This window comes from Mesoplodon densirostris, chromosome 4 (genome assembly GCF_025265405.1).
Source record: "Mesoplodon densirostris isolate mMesDen1 chromosome 4, mMesDen1 primary haplotype, whole genome shotgun sequence".
In the NCBI taxonomy this organism is placed as follows: Eukaryota; Metazoa; Chordata; class Mammalia; order Artiodactyla; family Ziphiidae; genus Mesoplodon; species Mesoplodon densirostris.
In genome coordinates, this window is record NC_082664.1 from 100284116 (window position 1) to 100304092 (window position 19977).

General features: G+C 41.9%; 1 protein-coding gene across 3 annotated transcripts in view; it reads left to right on the top strand.

Annotated features, from left to right (window-relative positions):
• The first annotated feature begins 1904 nt into the window (after positions 1-1904).
• SV2B (synaptic vesicle glycoprotein 2B) overlaps positions 1905-19977 on the top strand; it is a 75885-nt gene continuing 57812 nt past the window's right edge. For all 3 annotated transcript variants that reach the window (XM_060095082.1, XM_060095083.1, XM_060095085.1), the window contains exon 1: positions 1905-2355. In XM_060095082.1, the coding sequence (XP_059951065.1) occupies positions 1905-2355 (451 nt within the window). The remainder of the gene's footprint in view (positions 2356-19977) is intronic.

Here is a 19977-nt window from a genome sequence, read left to right on the forward strand (position 1 = left end):
GGGGTGGTGTCGGCTGAGCTTGGTGAAAGGACAATGTGGGTTTTGGGTGTGACAGGGAGGCCTGGAAAGGTTGAGGGAATGAGTATGTACTTGACAGCAGGTGGGTTGAGCTGGGGAGTGGATTTCTAGCAGCCCTGATGAAGAGATCTGAGCATCCATCTTAGTCCAAGGGTCTGGCAGTGGGGAGAGTTGAAGTGAGTTAAAGGTGTCTGGGAGGGGTCTGGCCTCCACCCGGGGGGGCAGCTCAGTGAGAAGCTGGGCCTCAGAGCCACTTGGGGAACCGTGTGAAAACTCAGATTTCTGAGCTTGAACCAGTCCCTCTGCATGCATTCTAGAATCTGTTTTCTAAACTCCCCCGGGGGATCTAGTGTGACAGGCCCTTGGAACAGCATTTGGGAAGCACGACAGCCATGGAAAGAACTGACTTTGGGTATCAGTGGACCTGGCTGAGTCCTGGTTCTGTGTCCTTGATCTAACCCCACCTGAGATACAGTTTCTTTATCTGTAAGATAAGGATGGAAACACATTTTCCTTCTTTTTCTGATGTTTTAGGAATTAGGGATAAGGGATGTGACTCCTTTAACACAGTTTCTGGTACCCAGGAGACATTGTTAAATGGTGACTCCAGACCTTGTGAGACCTGGGATTCTAGGGATGTAATTAGGACAGGGTCTGTTGGGCATGGAAATCAACAGATGTACCCACTGATTGGAATTGGGATATAAGGTAGGGTCTTGTCTCTGACAATACTGGGTCTTGGTTTCCAGAACTGGAGCTAGAAAAAAAAAAGAGCAAAATAACATCAATGCTTAACTAGTATTTACCAAGCAGGTCAGGCACTGTTCTAAGTACTTTATGCACAGCCTTACGGGTTAAGTACTATTGTTAAATTGAGAAAATTGAGGCTCAGAAAAATATGTGCATGATCACATGGCCATTATGTGGCAGAATCAAACTTCAGGCACAAGCTCTCTGGCTCTGGGTCTTTAGCAGCTATTCTTGCCTATTTAAGACAAGTACAAGGTCAGAGTGGCCCTGGAACCACAATGCTGAGTTTCAAAAGTAAGCTGAGCCCTGGGAAAAATGGTCCTGGATATTTCTTTGCCATACATTTCTAGATGTAAAATTGTACAGAAACTTCACGCCAAAGTTAGAAAAGCTGGGCTCCTCATAACAGAAGCTGAGCTGTAATAAACCTGCCCTGTTGCCAAAAGCTTGATCTATTCTAACAGAGAACCCATAACACAAAATCATCTTGTATTGAAAATCTCTTGCTCGCTTTATATTTCATTCTTGTATAAGACTTGACCCCTTTCATGGGTTAATCAATGATTCCAAGGGCCTCTCTGACCACTGCTCTTTCTCACTGGTTTAAGGCTCATTCATTTGGTATGAATCTATTGTCTAACCAAGATTTCCTCCACATTACACATGAAGCACTGGCAGTAATAAACATATTTGTTTAATTCTGAGAGTATTTTGTCAGAATTTCCACATTTCATAACATTCTTCTCTTTCCTTTCTCTGTACTCCAGGGTATAACCTTCAGTAGCAGAACAAACCAGGCCAGTCAGCAAGTTGCCAAGTCCTGCAGACTCCTTGTCAAGGAGAACAGCTGGACCCATTTCTAATCAACATCTCCAACACAATACCCTTGGATTGCTGCAAGAGACCAGACCAGAATTTGAAACTTTCCAAAGACTTCCAATAGACACTGAATGCAAATGGATACTTAGGTTGCCTTTGAGACCAAGGGGAAGAATACAGGTGTCACGTTCACCCAAGAAGTATACATTTAAACCTCTGTACATAGAATGGATGATGATTATTGAAACAGCCCAAACCTCTTTCACAGTGCAAGGGATATAGCTTGAGAAGCAAGCAGGCAGTCCCAGAACCAAGGAATGGATGACTACAAATATCATGACAACTATGAGGGCTATGCCCCCAGTGATGGCTATTATCGTGGTAATGAGTCCAATCCAGAAGAAGATGCACAGAGTGATGTTACAGAAGGCCATGATGAGGAGGATGAGATCTATGAGGGCGAGTACCAGGGCATCCCTCACCCAGATGACATCAAGACCAAGCAGACCAAGATGGCACCCTCCAGGGTGGATGGTCTTCGGGGCCAGGCAGACCTGATGGCTGAGAGGATGGAAGAGGAAGAGCAGCTGGCCCACCAGTATGAGACCATCATTGATGAGTGTGGCCACGGACGCTTCCAGTGGACCCTCTTTTTTGTTTTGGGTTTGGCCCTGATGGCTGATGGCGTGGAAGTGTTTGTGGTGAGTTTTGCCCTGCCCAGTGCAGAGAAGGACATGTGTCTGTCTAGTTCCAAGAAAGGAATGCTTGGTAAGTAGAAATTTTCAAAGGTCATTCTCTTTGTGGCATTAAAATCTGAAGGGGAAAGAGCAGTAAAATTTGTATAGCACCCATCACTGTTAGGTATCTTAAATCTATCATAGTGTCCTTGCAACACTATCATTTTACATCCATTTTGTCATTAAGGTATTTTTATCTCAGAGAAATTAATAGGCACAGGTTTACAAAGCTAGTAAGTATTGGAGCTTGGGTGCCTACCCAGATCTGTCTGAGTCCCAAGCTCTTAGTTCTTCTTTCCAAGTCTTTTTTTTTTTTAAATTGAAGTATAGTTGATATACAATATTGTATGTTACGGGTGTACAACATAGTGATTCACAATTTTTAAAGGTTATATTCTTTTCTCCAAGTCTTGTTGCCTCCTTGAGAGTCTGATTTCTCTCTTTTTCATGTTAAACCATCTTCCATATCCAAATGACAAATTCATTTTGTGTGTGGCAGGCCAGAGGTCTCTTCCACTCAGTCCTTCTCTCTATGTCTTTCCAGAACCTGATAGCATCCGCTCCTGGTTTCTCTTGTATATAAGTGTTGGTGGGCTGAATGACCGTGTGCCTTGGCAATGAATACTGGGCTGAGCCACCCACAGAACCCCTTCAAGCTGTTGGGGAATCACACTGTGAAGCACAGATGGATTCCATGGGATGGAGGACCAGCTTTGCAAATCATTGATGAGACTAGCACCATCAGAGCCAAACATCAGATATCAGGGCTTGCGGCACAGAGGATTCTGTGAAGTTAGAGAGAGGATGGGCATAAATTGTGTGGCATAGAAGAGATTCATCAAAATATAGACAAAACAGTCTTGGTCATTAAATGTCCTGCAAAGAATATTCATTCTCTAAATTCAGAGTCCATGCAATTCATTGTTCAGCAAATATACAGTTACAGAGAAGTTACTGTGAGTCAGGTTCTTACTCAAAACGGAGACATAGTTATGACCCACAAGAACTCAAAATCCATCTAGCAACTTAGTTCATTCACTCAAAAGATATTTCTTACTTGTGTACCATGTTTTAGTCTTTGTGCTCAGGCCCTGGGGAGGAAATATTGAACAAGGTAGATGTACTCCTTGACTCTCAAAGAACTTACATAAAGTAGGACAAACAGGCATTAACGAACATAGAGAATTATTTGATTATGGTAGGGATACCTGCTATGAAACACTTTGTGCCATTCTGGTCCCAATGCCTGCTTTAGAGCAGGGATTGACAAATATTTTCTCTAAAGCTCCAGATGGCCTCTGTCACCACTACTCAACTTTGCCTCTAGCACAAAAGCAGCCATAGACAATTTGTAAACTAATGGGCACAACTGGTTCCAATAAAACTTTATTTACAAGAAAAGGCAGTAGGCTGAATTTAGCTTATGGGCTATAGTTTGTTGGCCCCTGATTTTGAGCCACAATAAATAAGATTGGGGTATAATATAAAGAAAATATCTGCATAAAGAATTGTCCCTGGAGGCTCTTAAAAATGTTTTTACAGGCTCACAGATATAGAGAACAGACTTGTGGTTGCCAAGGGGAGGGAAGGAATGGGAGTTTGGGATTAGCAGAGGCAAACTATTACATATAGGATGGATAAACAACAAGATCCTACTGTATAGCACAGGGAACAATATTCAATATCCTGTGACAAACCATAATGGAAAAGAATATATGTATAACTGAGTCACTTTCCTGTACAGAAGAAATTAACACAACACTACAAATCAACTATACTTCAATAAAATTTAAAAAAAAAGAAAAAAATACGGGCCAATATCCCTAATGAATATAAACGCCCCCCAAAAAAATCAGCCTTAAAGAAGTAAATTCTGACACATGCTAAAACATGGATGAAACTTGAATTATGATAAGTGAAATATACTACTCACAAACACACACACACACACACACACACACACACAAATGGTTTTATCCATTCCTGCTTAATTAAAGAGACATTTAAAATGATGGGAACTCTGTCAGATATGGCCATCAGGAAACCAGAAGAGACCAAGTATATGCAAACAAAAGAAATGACTCAATAAGCAAGACGTCACCCAGAGTTTTTTTTTTTTTTTTTTTTTTTTTTTTTTTGCTGTACGCGGGCCTCTCACTGCTGTGGCGTCTCCCGTTGCGGAGCACAGGCTCCGGACACACAGGCTCCGCGGCCATGGCTCGCGGGCCCAGCCGCTCCGCGGCATGTGGGATCTTCCGGGATCGGGGCACGAACCCGTGTCCCCTGCATCGGCAGGCGGACTCTCAACCACTGCGCCACCAGGGAAGCCCAACCCAGAGTTTTTAAACACCAACAAAATTTTATTTTTTTAAAATTATTTTTATTATTTTTTTATCAACAAAATTCTGCTGTGTTTCTCTAAGTTTCAATAGATTTTTTGAAAAGGGCAAAACCCAAAACAAAACAAACCCCAACCTCCTGATCAAACCAAACCATCCCTAGTTGATCTAAATATTTCCAGGACCATTATTTTGTTTTGTGATATTCTCAACTGAAATCTTGGGTCACTATTAGTCCAAATTGGTATGTCAGTAACGCTTTCACACCCTCTTGTTCTCTCTGCCACACTGGTGCCCAGTAACCTCATTAATAGCATGGTTACAGCTCCTGCTGGCTCCCAGGGCAAATGCTAGGAGTTGAGGGAACATGGTCCCAATCTGGAGAGCCCACATTTGTGCAATTTTAATTTCAGTGTTTTTCATGAAGATGCTATGACTCAGCCCAAGAGGGGCAGGCAGACCCCTGAGCAGAGATGGACTCCCGATGTACTTATGGGGCCCCCTTTATGGATCCAGGGAGGTGGGTGATTGGAGGGTCTCGTGAGGCCGGCTTTTCCATGTGCTGTCTCAGGTCAGCTTCATAGTCACCGTGGTGCTTATAGGATTTTTATCCCGTTTGTACACATCAGGAAACAGGCTCAGAGAGCTGTATTTAATGTCACATAGTAATTGCTGGAGCTGGGGTTTCAACCCAAATCTTTCTGATTTCAGAGTCTGTGTTCATTCTGCTATACCATACCGCCTTTCTTTCACACATGGTCTTTAGGAAGGAGGTCATGCCATGGGGCAGACTTCTTTCCAGTCATCAAGCGTCCCATAGATTACTTGAGCACCATGGATTGCTTCCAACAGAGACGTAGCATGGTGTGGGGAATAGTGGTGTGGACACTGGTGTCTGGCTACTAGGGTTTGGCAACTGGCTGTATCATTTATCTTCCAGTGACCTTGGGCAAGTCATCACTTCTTTAATTATCAGTTTTCCAGTATATGGAATAGGGTAATGATACATCTGTTGTGAAGATTCAGTGAGATAAAGCTGGTAAAGCAATCAGCGCTCCATGCCCCTAAACTACAGTTTGCTCTTGTTACCTTGTATTATGACAGTCTCCCTTCAGCATTTACAGTGAATTATAGTTGCAGTGAGACAATGGAGCAGCCTGGACCCTGCAGCCAGGTGGCCTGGGTATGAGCCCTTGCTCTGCCAATTCTTAGGAGGGTGACTTTGGGAATTACTTAGCTTCTCTGTGCCTTGGTTTCCTTCTCTGCAAAATGGAGATACTAATGGTATCTTACCTCATAGGGTTTTTGAGGACTAAATGGATTTAATGCATTTAACTTGCCTGAAACAGTGCCTGCCCATAATAGGTACTCATTTTAGTTATTATTGTTGAGGTTGTTATTATTACTAAGTTGATTGCTTGATAATGATGACTCATCCAAATTCTGGACTAGATTTTCTCAGGTGACATTGCATATTTCTTTAACCCAAAGTTATTTATAATAGGCTTTTAAGGTCAAGCTTCCCTATCTTGGCTGGTGAAAAGGCCTTTTCTGTTCAAGTGCTAACCCAGTTCTTTCTGTCCCCTTCCTAGCTGTTTTTTTTTTTTTTTAAGACAATATTTTTTTGAGCAGTTTTAGGTTCACAGACAAATTGAGAGGAAGGTACAGAGATTTTCTTTATGCCCCTTCCCCACACACATACATCATCTCTTCCTATTATCAACATCCTCTAGCAGATGTACATTGTTACAGGTGATGAACCTACATTGACACATCATAATCACCCAAAGTCCATAGTTTATTTTTACTTTAGGGTTCAATCTTGGTGTTACACATTCAATGGGCCAGACAAATGTGTAATGACATATAGCCATCATTACAGTATCATACAGAGAATTTTCACTGCCCTAAAATTCTTTGTGCTCTGCCTGTTCATCTCTCCCCCCTTCCCCAACCCCTGGAAACAACTGATTTTTTTTTTTAACTGTCTCCATAAGGTTTTGTCTTTTCCAGAATTTCATATAATTGGACTCATATAGTATGTAGCCTTTTCAAATTGCTTTCTTTTGCTTAGTAATGTGCATTTAAGTTTCCTCCATGTCTTTTCATGGATTAATAGCTCATGTCTTTTTAGAGTTGAATAATATTCCATTGTCTGGATGTACCACAGATTATTTGTCCCATCACCTACTGAAGGACATCTTGGTTGCTTCCAAGTTTTGACAATTATGAATAAAACTGCTATAAATGTCCACGCGCAGGTTTTTTTATGGACATAGTTTTCAGTTCCTTTGGGAAAGTATCAAGGAGTGTGATTGCTGGATTGCATGGTAAGAAAAAATTTGGTTTTGTAAGAAACTGCCAAAGTCTCCTAAAGTGGCTGCACCATTTTGCATTCCCACCAGCAGTGTATGAGAGTTCCTGTTGCTCCACATCCTCGCCAGTGTTTGGCGTCTTCAGTGTTCTGGATTTGGTCATTCTGATAGGAGTGAAGTGATATCCCGTCGTTTTAATTTGCATTACTCTGATGACATATGGTGTGGAGCATCTTTCCATTTATTTATTTGCCATCTGTATACCTTCTTTGGTGAAGTGTTTATTAAGGTCTTTGACTCATTTTTCAAGAAGGTTTTTTGTTTTCTTATTGTTGAGTTTTAGGGTTCTTTGTAGGTTTTGGATAACAGCCCTTTATCAGATGTGTCTTTTGCAAACATTTTATACCAGTCTGTGACCTGTCTTCTCATTCTCTTAACTCTCTTTTATTTTAAAAAGATAAAAAGAAACTGGGGGAGTTCCTTGGTAGTTTGGTTAAGACTTGGTGCTTTCACTGCCGTGGCCTGGTTTCAATCCCTTGTGGGGGAACTGAGATCCCTCAAGACCTGCAGCTCAGCAAAAAAAAAAAAAAAAAAAAAAAAAGGAAACAAAGTGATATGCCTCTGGACTTGACTCCTAGTTGATGTTCCAGGTAAAGAATTCAGAAGGAGAACTCTTCCTACCCCCAAATTCGGGCCTCAAATTATAGACTATTTTGTTATTTTCTCCCTGGAAATGGATGAACCATTCAGAAAATAAAAGAAGCATCCCCAGGCCAGTTAACAAAAATATCTGGGTGCCGCTGTGCCACTTTGCTGAGGTTTTAGAAAGATGAAAGTTTGCTTCCTTGAAGGGTTGTGTTTTAGTGAGTCACTTGTCTAGAACTGTCTCAGTTGGGGAAGAAAAAGTCCTGTGAAAATGTTGCTAGCATTGAAGGGTCAGCCCTGCTTCTTATAAAGTGGTTGGTCCCCTTTAAGACAAAAAGAATGCATTCATTTGTTAATTAGACTCTTTATTCTTATTTTTAAAAGAATTGCTGGACATTTCCTCATGCCTGTATTCCCTGTATGGCAATGCAAGACAGGCAGGTCCCAGCACTCAGTGTGTTTTATTCTAATGGTGAAAATATAGTTCATACAAGAAATATAAAATACCAAACAGCACTATGCAATGCAATATTCAGTGTTATCCCTTTTATTCAAATATGAAGAAAACAGAGACGGTGTAAGGGATAGAACTTGAGGTTGGCAGGTTGTAGAGTTAAGTGGCTTGTTTTTATATCTGCTCTGCTGTTTAGTGGTTGTGTGACCTTGTGCTGATCTGAATTCTTCATCTCAAAGTCTTTCATGATTTTAGGTGGTTGGTGAATGAATCTATCAATATATTTCTTTTTAATCCCCTTCAGGTATCAATATTATTTATGTATTTTCTAGCTATATGTAGAAAAAATCATTTAAAATGACTTAAAAGATAGGAAGTTTAGGACTGTCTGGCATGACATTTGCTTTTTCAAGTGACATCAAATTGTTGGCATCTCTAATCATTGTTTCCTTATAGCTAGGATACCACTTAGTATTGATGACACATGGAACAAACCAACAGCATCCTTCTCTACCTGCATTTGGTAAATTGCCACCAAAGTTTTCTCGTAATTGTAAAAATACCCCTTAGGCTGCAACTGTGGGTGATTCCTACCTTCATGCTGATCAAAAGAAAGAGAGCCTCATTTTTAGGTAAGAGTTCCACTTTTGCCTTCAGAATTTTGATTTCCTGGAAGGGTCTAGTTGCTCGGTGGGTATTTTATTGGCTGTTAGTTTTCTTGCTATCTGCAGTGGGAAGGCTCAGGGAGTCCTACACTTCAGATAGTGATTTAGAACGTATCAGGGGACCCCTGGGGCTTGGTGTCATTATGAGCTAAGGGAGGACATGGAGCAATGTCAGATGGAGTGGATTCATTAGAATAAATTGCGTGTTGAATTTCCATAGCAGCTCGGAGATGGATGTATTACTCTGCTGTCATGAAAGATTATCCTTTAATTGTTTTGTATGCAAGTTCGAAGTGAACATCAGGGTAGAGCACTTGATTTATGAGCCACTTTTTCTTTAGCCCTGAATTCAGAGTGTCAGTTCCTGAAAGGAGGGACCACCTGTACCCCAGAGCCTGGCACAAAATATGTGCTCAATAAATACTTACTTAGCCTCATGGAAACAAATATGCATGATGGTGAAATCCACCACTAGGAATTTTCATATAATCTTTTTGTGTTTGATGATATCAGTTGTCCTTATTTATATTTTTTAGATCATGGGATTCTTCAGAATAGAATGAAAGAAAGCCAAGGCCTTCCTTAATAGAGTCTACACTGATTGCCGTATTTAGGAGTGTGGACTTGATTCCACAGGCGATGCAAGAGCTATTAAATGGGGAGCTATTAAATGGCTTTGAGGAAGGGAGTGACAAGGTGGTTTAGGATGATGACTCTGCTCCCATGATTTTGGTACTGGGAGTGGTTCTAGAGGAACAGAATCTTAAGGATGAGTTTACTGAATTGGTTCTGGAGCTTCTGGAATCAGTTCTGTAATCTGGTTACATTTAAAGACACTATTTACTCTATTTCCCATAGTAAAGAGAGCACTTCCTGTTCACAGCATGATGTGGCAATAGGGATACACAAAATATCATCATTGGATTCTCCTATTCAAATACTTACAAGAGGCAAGGATCTAGGTGAGCATTTTTGTCAAACTAACTGCTGTCAAAGTAATGAGTATGAGATTGGCTGGTTGCTCCTAATATCATTGACAAAGTGGGAAAAGAAATGAATGAACTGAGGACTCGAATTCCCAGCACAAGCGCTGCACAAATGACCCAAAATCTTCTGTCTGCCCTGAAGGACACCTTTATCTCCTGAGATTGCTGACAACCAAACCCAGATTCTCATCCTCTGACTGGCTGAATTACAGTGCACGTTGAACTCCCAGCCTCACAGCATGTCTACTGTTAAAGTAAAGGCATTGATAGGGAAGAAATAGGATCCTGGAAGTTGGCATGGGGATGTGTGGGAAGACCCTGATGCAGCTGGGGACATTGAACTCCTAAATTTTGATCAGTCTTCTTTGCCAGTAGAAGCAGCCCCTCCACTCATCTTGAGGGGATTAACCCTGCGTTGATGAGGAAGCTGTAATGGCCTCCCCTTAAGGCACCTACCTCGCAAGACATTGTTGATTCTCCTCAGGACCCCCACCCCTCTTTTCTTCTGGACTTATAACTAAACTCAAGTCCCTGCAGGTCCCTAAAAGTGAGGGTCAAAATGTGACCCATGAGGAGTTCTGCTACACTGCAAAAGAACTACTTGGTTTTTCTAATTTACACAGAAGTTCAGGGAATATGTGTGGGAATGGATATTAGGGGTATGGGGTAATGGTGGAAGGAACATAAATTTGGATTGGGCCACATTAATTGATATGGACCCGATAAACAGAGATTTCTGCATTTAATGTTGAAGCCTTGGGGAGTTAGAAAGGGCTCTACTAGTTTGGTTGGTTGGTTGGCTAAAACATGGACCAAAAGTTGGCCCACAGTAAATGAACTTGAATGCCAGACCTGCCTTGGTTTAATGTAAAGGAAGAGATTCAAAGGCTTAGGGAGATTGGAATGTTAGCGTGAATTTGTCATTTAAAACCTACTCACCCGCCTTGGGAGGGTCCACAGGACACACCTTTCACCATGACTATGAGAAATAAATTTGTAAGGGGACCCCCAGCATCCTTGAAGAGCTCTGTGATCACTCTTAAATGTAAGCCAGACCTCGCAGTGGGGACTTCAGTCACTGAAGTGAGAAACCTAAATGCAGAGTAATTGGACCCTGGGTGGCAGGGGCCAAGTGACAGTGCTTAACCACCAAAGTCAAGGTGGGCGTGATTACTGTAATGGACAGCAGAGTCAAAGCAGTACCTGACTCTAAGAGACTGCGGTATTCCCAGAAGTGAAATACATAGGAAGTCTACTAAATTTTTATTTGATCTGAATGAGCAGAAAAATTCCAGGTCAAGTGAACAAAAGTCTAACCTGTCTCATAAAAACAGTCACTGCCCCTCAATTGATTCCCGGATTTGAGCCAGTTTATAGACCCAAAATCCATGAGCAAAGGGGAGGCTGGGTCCCCTTGAAGAAGGATCCCAGGCCGCTGCCAAAAATTTATACTGGTTCATCTTTCTTCCAGTCTTCCCCAAGGGACCTTTGGCTTTTTACCAGCATGACTGTGCATTGGAGAAAAGGAAATAATCAGACCTTTTGAGGATTACCAGACACTGGATCTGGACTGGCACTAATTCCAGGAGATTCAAAACATCACTGTGTTCTATAAGTCAGATTAGGGACTAATGGAGGTCAGGTGATCAATGGAGTTTTGGCTCAGGCCCATCTCACAGAGGGCCTGGTAGGTCCCCAAATCCACCCTGTGGTTATTTCCCCAGTTCTGGAGTGCTTACCTGGAGTAGACATATTTAGCAACTGGCAAAATCCCCACATTGATGAAGAATGGATTGTCAGGGAGAGAGACTAAGGTAGGAGATATGACAGAAGTTTACTGGAGTAGTCCAAGGGAGAAATATGCAATTCCTGGACTAGTACATAGAGGAAACAATAGAAGCTGTTTGAGTGTTTTGAAAAATTGAGATTTTTTATATACAGCTTCAAAATATTTCTGCTATAAGCACCATTTTTTTCTTATTTAATATATGCAAGAAAGAAAACTGATGACTTATGCAAAGAAGACAACCCTTCCTAATTTCAAGAGATTTTTACACAGCTGGTTGTGTTTATTGTAGTAAGATCAGTGAATTCATAGTCAGAGGGTTGACTATGACAAAGCTGATGAGTAAATTCAATTTTCTGTAACAAACATAAAGGAAGAAAAACAATTTCCTATAGAACCAACCAACCCACCAGCTAACCAACCAACCAGAAAACCAGCATCGTAATTTCAAGATTAAAAGTTATTTCACAATTAACCATTGGGGTTAAGAAAAATCTTGCAAGGAGACCTTCTTGAAACAAAACCCTCAGTTTTATGATGCGGGCTACATGTTAAGTACGGATTTAGCGTTGAGTGAGGCACTTTTCCCACTTGTCTACAGCTGTTTTGTTTTTTTGTGCCTTTCAACTTAGTCCTATATCAAAGGATAGAGCCTACCTCAGTCTGAAAGCATTTGTGTCAAAAACTAACTATTAACCACTTGTTCAAACTTATGGATCCTGGATTTTTACTCTTATTTTCATCAAGATTGAATCTAAGCTATTTGGAGCTCCATGTGTGTAGGTTTTAGTTTTACATGGACTAAATAACATTGTCTGGAAAAAGAGGGGGACGGAGGAGGAGGAAGGGGAGGGGGAGGGGAGGGGGAGGGGGAGGAGAGGGGGGAGAGGAGTACTTAGCTCTCAGGGCTGTTGGGAGAATTGAATGAGATCACCGTTCTAACTATCCAGCTCAGGGTCTGCACACAGTATGTCCTCAGTTAATACTCACTCTGCTCTTCTGATCCATCTGATCCATCTGTTGGATCTTCTGATCCAACAACCTGATGATGTTCAGCTTCTAACTTGTTTGAGCTTTCATTGTAGCAAAGATGTCTCTACATTCTGTCTACACTGCTTGCAGAACGTCTTTGGCCATGAGACCTTCAAAGACCTGAAGGTTTTTTGTTTCTGTTGTTGTTTTTCTCCATAGTTCTAAGCACACTCCTTGAGACCTAAATAAAAGATGTTTGGTAACTAATGATTTATTAATTTGGGGAATAAAAATGTGCTAGTTACTTATTTATATGGATTCCCCTATATTTGTCCCCACCATGGAAAACTTTAGTGAATTAGAAAAAGCTCATAGGGCTGTAAATCCACATATTTGAAAATATAATCTTCAGACTATGGAAAATACAGCAGGAATGAATGGGAGAAATCCTTAAGTAAACTGTTATATTTACTGGGAATGGAGGGGAAGTTGCAGGGTTGGGCATGTCTCCAGATATTGCAAAATATCCCCTGGAAGGACAAAATCACCTCCAGTTGAGAACCACTGCTCCAGGTGAGGGGTTCTCCCCTCTAGCTGCCCATTTGAGTCACCTGAGGAGCTGTTAAAAAAAAACAAACAGGCCCTGGGACTTCCCTGATGGTCCAGTGGTTAAGACTCCTTACTCCCAATGCAAGGGGCCCGGGTTCAATCCCTGGTCAGGGAACTAGAGCCGAATGCTGCAACTAAAGATCCCGCATGCTGCAATGAAGATCCTGCACGAGGAAACAAAGATCCCACATGCCACAGCTAAGACCCAGCTCAGCCAAATAAATAAATAAATAAATATTTAAAACAAAACAAAACAAAAACAGGCCTTGCTGTAGAATAATGCTGTCAGAGACTCTATGATTGAGGTATGGTATAGGCATTTTTTCACAGCCGCCTGGTGATTCTGTTGTGCAGCCAGACTAGAAAACTAGGTAGTTTACACAGAGACTCAGGGTCATTAGGAGCTACTGAGTTGTCAGGGTTTTTTTATTGTGCTACCTAGGAATTCTCCCCAGACAGCTTCCTTCTTGAGTTTGTGGTGATGGATGGGATATTTGCATACACCTTGACCAGTGTAAAGAAAATGGGGTTGTACCCAAAAATCTTGTTTACATTTGCCAACAAGATTATCAATGGATTTTGATATCCAAGAGATTATCAATGATTTTCAGAGATACTCACATTTGACCTTTAAATGAAACTGTGAGGTGGTCAGAGTGGTAATCCCAAGTTTACAGGATGAAGGAAGTGCTGCTCGAAGACTGTAAGTGATGCATTTGGTTCCTAAGGTAGTTTTCTTGTCCTGCATTGTCACTCATTGCCACTCGTGTTCACTGTGGGTTACTTTATAGTAATGAGGTTGGAAGGTTTATTTTTTCATGTATGGATTTCTTCATAAAAAGCAAAGAACTAATGCTTAAGGGTCCATTATTTCCCAGGACTGGTACAACCTCTGTTACCTTTCTTTTAAGTTAAAAGCAAATTATAATAATTATATTACTACCACCACCAAAAATTAGTTTGATAAACTCTTTTATACTAAGCATTTTATATATGACATTTCTCATCCTTATAACAACCTGCAAGGGAAGCATTATTTTCACTGTTTTACAAATGAGAAAACTTAGTCTCTAAGAGGTTAATGTAACTTGTCAAAACTAGTTAGTGATGGCTCTAGGAGTTGAAGCCAGTTATGTCTGCCTGCAAAGTCTACTGCTTCTCCTATACCTTGCCGTCCCATCTATGGAAGATGTCTTTAGGTGACCGTTGCATACATAACCTTGAATAACCTTTACGCAAAATGCATGACTCTGATACCATACAGTTGCCAAGTAGGCACTGGGCCTCCATCAGAGTGCTAGAGTCAGTTACAGCTTATCTCTGTAGGTGAGAGCATGATGTAGTCCACGTCCCAGCCAGTTGTACCAGAAAGGCCAGGTGCCGATTTCACCAGGGACTTGCAGTGATCTGAGGCATAGATTGTGAGCCCAGAATAGGCTGTCATATTGCTGAAGAGCGACACTGCCATCTGCCCATGAAAAGGGTCCCAAGGAATGCTCCATCACCTTTTTAGACCAGAGCAGCAGAGGCACAAAGGACTTCCCCACCCTCCTTCTGCCAGGAACCACATCAGACAATGGAACACTCTTGTCCAATGTGGAGTTCATGACTATACAGCTATCATGGCCCTTTGCAGACCCGCAGGTATAAAATCTCTCTGTATTTATAACTCTTATGCAGCACAAGCCCAGATGAGTTGGTTTTTTCTTTGGAAAGGATTGGTTTCATTTCCAGAGAAGTCTCAGATATTAGCAGGGCAGGGAGGAGGGAAGGGAGAGTCAGATAGATGTTCTTGGAAATGCAATAGCCTTTGACATGCCCCCTGGGGTCCACTGAACAGATCGAATGTGAACACCCTTTTCTCCATTCAGACGGGCCCAGGCTGCTCAAATGTGCAGAGTAAGCATCATCTGTTTCAACACCGGAGATTTTGCTGACTCAGAGGCATATATCAGTCTCCACTGGGGATGTGCAGCAAATAGCCTAAAGAAGTCGCATCCTTTCCTTGGCCTCTCTGCCTCACCTCTCCTTGGGTCCTAGAAAGGAAAGTCTTATCCTTCGAAGGAGATGTGACAACAGATTATAAGGCGTAAGCCATTACTTACAACATTATAGAATCATCTAATATTAGAAGTGAAAGGGATAAAGGAGAACTCCTAACATGCCTTTCAGTTCTAGCTGGAGGAAACTGAGCCCCAAGGAGGAAGTGAGTTCTTCAAGGTCACAAGCTCTGAGAGCAGGACCTGGGCCCCCGACAACTGGCACAGAGGTCTTTCCTCTACACAGAGTTGTCTTGCCGTTTGCTCTTAAGGAATGACTATGTAAATCAAGCAGATGATCTTTCATCTGTATGTTTTCTTTTTTAGGAGGCGATATGTGTCTAGGATGTATTCAACTGCCGGTAACAATGACTTTGAATCGTGAAGATGTTTATTCTTTACTTATCAAGAATTCTTAAAGTAGATGGTTCCAGGGTTGGGTCAATGGCTTACTGATGTCAGGACATTAGGCAAGGACATTCTTCTGGCCTTTCCGTCATGGTCGTAAGCTGACCACCATAGCTCTATGCTCTACATCCTCCCATGATGGCTTTCCAAACAGGAAGTGAGAGCGATGGTGGCAAGAAAGTGCCTCTTCTGCAATGTTCTCTCTTTTATTGCACAAAAACATTGCCTAGTAGCCTTTGACAGACATCCCTGTATGTCTTATTGCTCTCCCTGAATTAAGAGTTGGATTCAGAGGACCATCTTAAATTAACTATGCTTCATCCCCTAGGGGTGTGTGTGTGTGTGTGTGTGTGTGTGTGTGAATTTCTCTGAACACATTTTAATATTAACAAAACCACGCTTCCTTTAACAAGGAAGAAGAGGGAAAAAGTTCTGTTGGGAATGTGACCAACAGAGTCTACCATATGTGTAAACACTTTAAAGGTGGGCAGTCTGACTTAATATTTTGGCTCTATCACTAACTACCTCTACCATCATAGAGAAATCACTTAGCCTCCCTGAACTTTGGTTTCATTATCTATAAGATTAAGATATTATTAGTACCTACCTCACAGAACTATTGTGAGGGGTAATAAGATAGTGTACATCAAGGGCTCATCAAAGTGCCCAATAAGGACCCAATAAATATGATCTTGCTTTGTGTATATATATATATATATATATATATATATATATATATATATTATCTTATTGAATAACTCTTTAAGGAATCAATTATTTATTGAGTGGCTCATTGACGAATGACATACAAGTGCTTCCCTCATGGAGCTAACATTTTAAGGGGAAACAGAAAATAAATGAGATGATTCCTCCCCCCCACCTTCCTAAACTCCATTCTTCCATTGGCAGGAGCAGGGGGTGATCCAGAACTCAGGGTGCTCTAGGTACGTCCTTCAATACTTCTTTTCCCCCTAATACTACCAACCGTGCTACCAAAATTGGTTTTGAGACCTTCGGGAGCATGATTACACCCTTTGTCACTGTATGTGTTGGTCACCATAAGAGGTCCACGTCTCCCAGGATGTTCATTATCACCCAGACTTTCATCCCCCTATGGCACTGTGCATCCTTTTTTTCCCCTATCTCATCTCCCACCTCTTCCCTTAATGTCATTTGCCTTTTTGCTACAACTGAAATGTATTCTCCTCTGAGGATGTTACTTAGCCCTGCAGTCTTAGTGGCTTTTGCTTTTTTTGTGATTTGTCTCTTTGCTACAACTGAAATGTATTCTCCTCTGAGGATGTTACTTAGCCCTGCAGTCTTAGTGGGTGGCTGTTTCCTTTTTCATATTCCACACCCCTGTACCATTGCTCCTCCTGGCTCCCCCATGACATTTCCAGACCATTCTCCCTTCCTCCTCCTTAAAACATTCCTCATTTGCATCTCCTGTCCTCAGAGGGTCTCACGTAGCATGCATCCTTGTTGCAGTCATCTACTGGCCCCCTGTGTCATGCCCCCTCATTCCTTGAGGAATTCAGTGCCAGGTTTACTGTCACTATTTCCATTATAATTCTTGGTGATTTCAGTAAGCGCTTTCTAATATCCTAGTTTCTTTCCTTAAAGTCTTCTGCAATGATATCCCCCCTCCTAATCACCTACTGTCCTGGTCTTACCCTAGGTCTTATTGTTATCGATTACTCCAACCCCTCCACAATCCCAATGTCAAGTACCCCTTCTTCTGTCTTTCTAGCTCACTCTATCCAGTCCTCCAGCTCCCACAGTTGTTCAACCTCATGAGACCTACAGCCTTTTGGTCTGTCACTTACCACGCTCTTGTCCTCATCCCATTCTTCACTGAACTTAAATTCCGTGAGCCAGAATCATAACCGCCATCAACTTCCTTGTGCCTCCCTTTTTTGTTGTGTCCCTCAGCTCTGGTTACACCTCACTCGTCATCAGTCTGTCCCTGTACCCTGTAGCTGAACACGGCTGGTGAGATACACACAATGTCGTCCCCTGGTCTCACTTTAAATTTATTGTCAATAACCTCAAGGGCGCCCTTGTGCTGCCAGCCATCATCCTTCTTCATTTCCCTGAATTATTCACTTTCCCACTCTCCTTGATGACAATTTCGTGCCTCATCCTCTGTTTTCCAGTTCCCAGCGCCTCCTCCCCATCTTTACCCTCAGCATAATGAACTCAGTTCCTCTTTCACTGAGAAAACAGAAGCAACCAGAAAAGAACTCCCACAGTGCCTACCTCCACACTTATGTTCCTAACTGCCCCTGGGCTTACATCTTATTCCTGTTGCTGTGGAGGAGCTGTGAGGCTCACCTGTCTACTCTCAGGCTAGATTCTCATCCACTCTCACTTCCCCAGGGTACCACTTTCATAATTCTCACCTTCCTCTCCCTCATCTATTTTTCTGTCTATCTCAAGTCATTCCCATCAGCACACAAACATGATACAGTTTCTCTAATCCTGACTTCACACACATCTCTTCTGTTTTCAGTAAAACTCACTAAATCCAAGTCCTCACTTCCCATTTTTGCTCGACTTTGAGCAGAATTTAGTCCCCAACACTTCAGTTTCTCTAATCCTGACTTCACACACATCTCTTCTGTTTTCAGTAAAACTCACTAAATCCAAGTCCTCACTTCCCATTTTTGCTCGACTTTGAGCAGAATTTAGTCCCCAACACTTCAGAAAACTGTTCTTGTCTAGATCACTAGTGAGCCCAACTCGAGTGGTCCAATCTCAGTCCTCCACATTCTGGACCTGTCAGCAGCAACTGTAAGAGTTCAGCCCTCTCGCCTCCTTGAAACACTTTCTTTATTGGATGTCTAGGCTACCCCTGCCTCCAGTTTCCCTGTTGTTCCACTGGCCACTCCTTCTCATTCTCCATTGCTGGTTTCTCTTCATCTTCCTGACCCTTAAACATTGGAACATTTCAGTACTCAGCCAAGGAAGCTCCTCTCTATTGCCACTCACTTCTTTGGAGAGCTGATGCAATCTCTGCTTTATATACCATCTATTCTCTTGACTCTACCTTTAAAATACAACCAGAATCCAGCCACTTCTTACCATTTCCACTGCCACCAATCACTCCACTCCAAGCTGTCAATGTCACTCACTTGGGATATAATGGCCTTCTAACTGGGCTTTGTGATTCCACCTGTCAGAGGGAGAGACCACTGTGGATGGTGTGGACGGGTAGTCATGGAAGCTTTGGAAGGAGCCAGCCATGCAAAGATCTGAACAAAGAGCATGCCAGATAGGGAAACAAGCAATGTGAAGACAGACGGGAAAGAGCATAGAACATCACTATCCAGGGGGTATTCAATACCTGATACAAAGGTAAAGAGAAAGTTAAGAGTAATTGTCATAGGAATAAAAAAATTAAGAGATCTGACCCACGAGATACATTTTATTTCAACAAAAGTGTGAATACTCACTTTCCTAACATACTAATATTAAAACCTCTGCTGATCTCTGTCACATAGGGTTTGCAAACAATGGATGAAAATAATTGTTTGGTTAGTAGAGTGTTTTAAAAAGCAAGGAATTTTATTTAGAAATCAGATTTCCGGCTCTTTTTGAAACTCTAGGAATAGAGTGTATATTCGATAACACAACAACTGGCTGAAGTTAAGTATGGCTGCTCCCTTTAGATGGGCCCGTATTTCCCCATTCCTACCATTCCCCATTAAGTATGCCTGCTCAACTTCACTCATTTGCATTTACTGCTTGGCCCGTGTAGGCATCTGATTTTGAAATCCTTGGGCTAAGAGGTGAAAAGATTTCATCAGTTTGGATATTTGAGAGGACTCACAAGACTCCTCTGAGTATGGTCACATAGGCTCTTATTTAAAGGGAGAAAGAGAGAAAGAGAGTGTAGGCAAGAACTGGACATTCAAAAGACATCCAGGCACAGTCCCCAAGGTCCTTCTTATTCTCATATGGGCTTGTCTCCAGATAAAACCACCAAGATCTGTGCAAGAAATCTTCACTTTAGGAGACCTCAAGGCAGAAGTTCCCAGAGGAATTTTCTTGTCCCTCTGATTGTGCGGTAGAGCCAGGTTGACTAACCAGTTAATGATACTGAAAACCATGAGTAAACAAATTGGCTCTAGGGATCACCAGGGGAGTTTCAGACTTCAAACAGCACATCACAAATCTCATTGCCCTTATCTTAGCCATGAGTCAGAGCCAGATGTCTAGGTGTCCCAGGGAGAAAGACAGATCTTTTCCAGTCTGGCTTTAAATCAACTCTATGCTAATATAGAAGATAATGTTCTTTGAAGACAAGGTAGCCTGTTCAGAGTCATTGTACCAAAAGACATCCAAGTTTTGTAAGGTCGTGAGTTTGACCTCTGCCAATAACCAGCCTCATCACCTTCTGATCCCTGTGTGATGCTCAGTCCTGCTGTCCCCA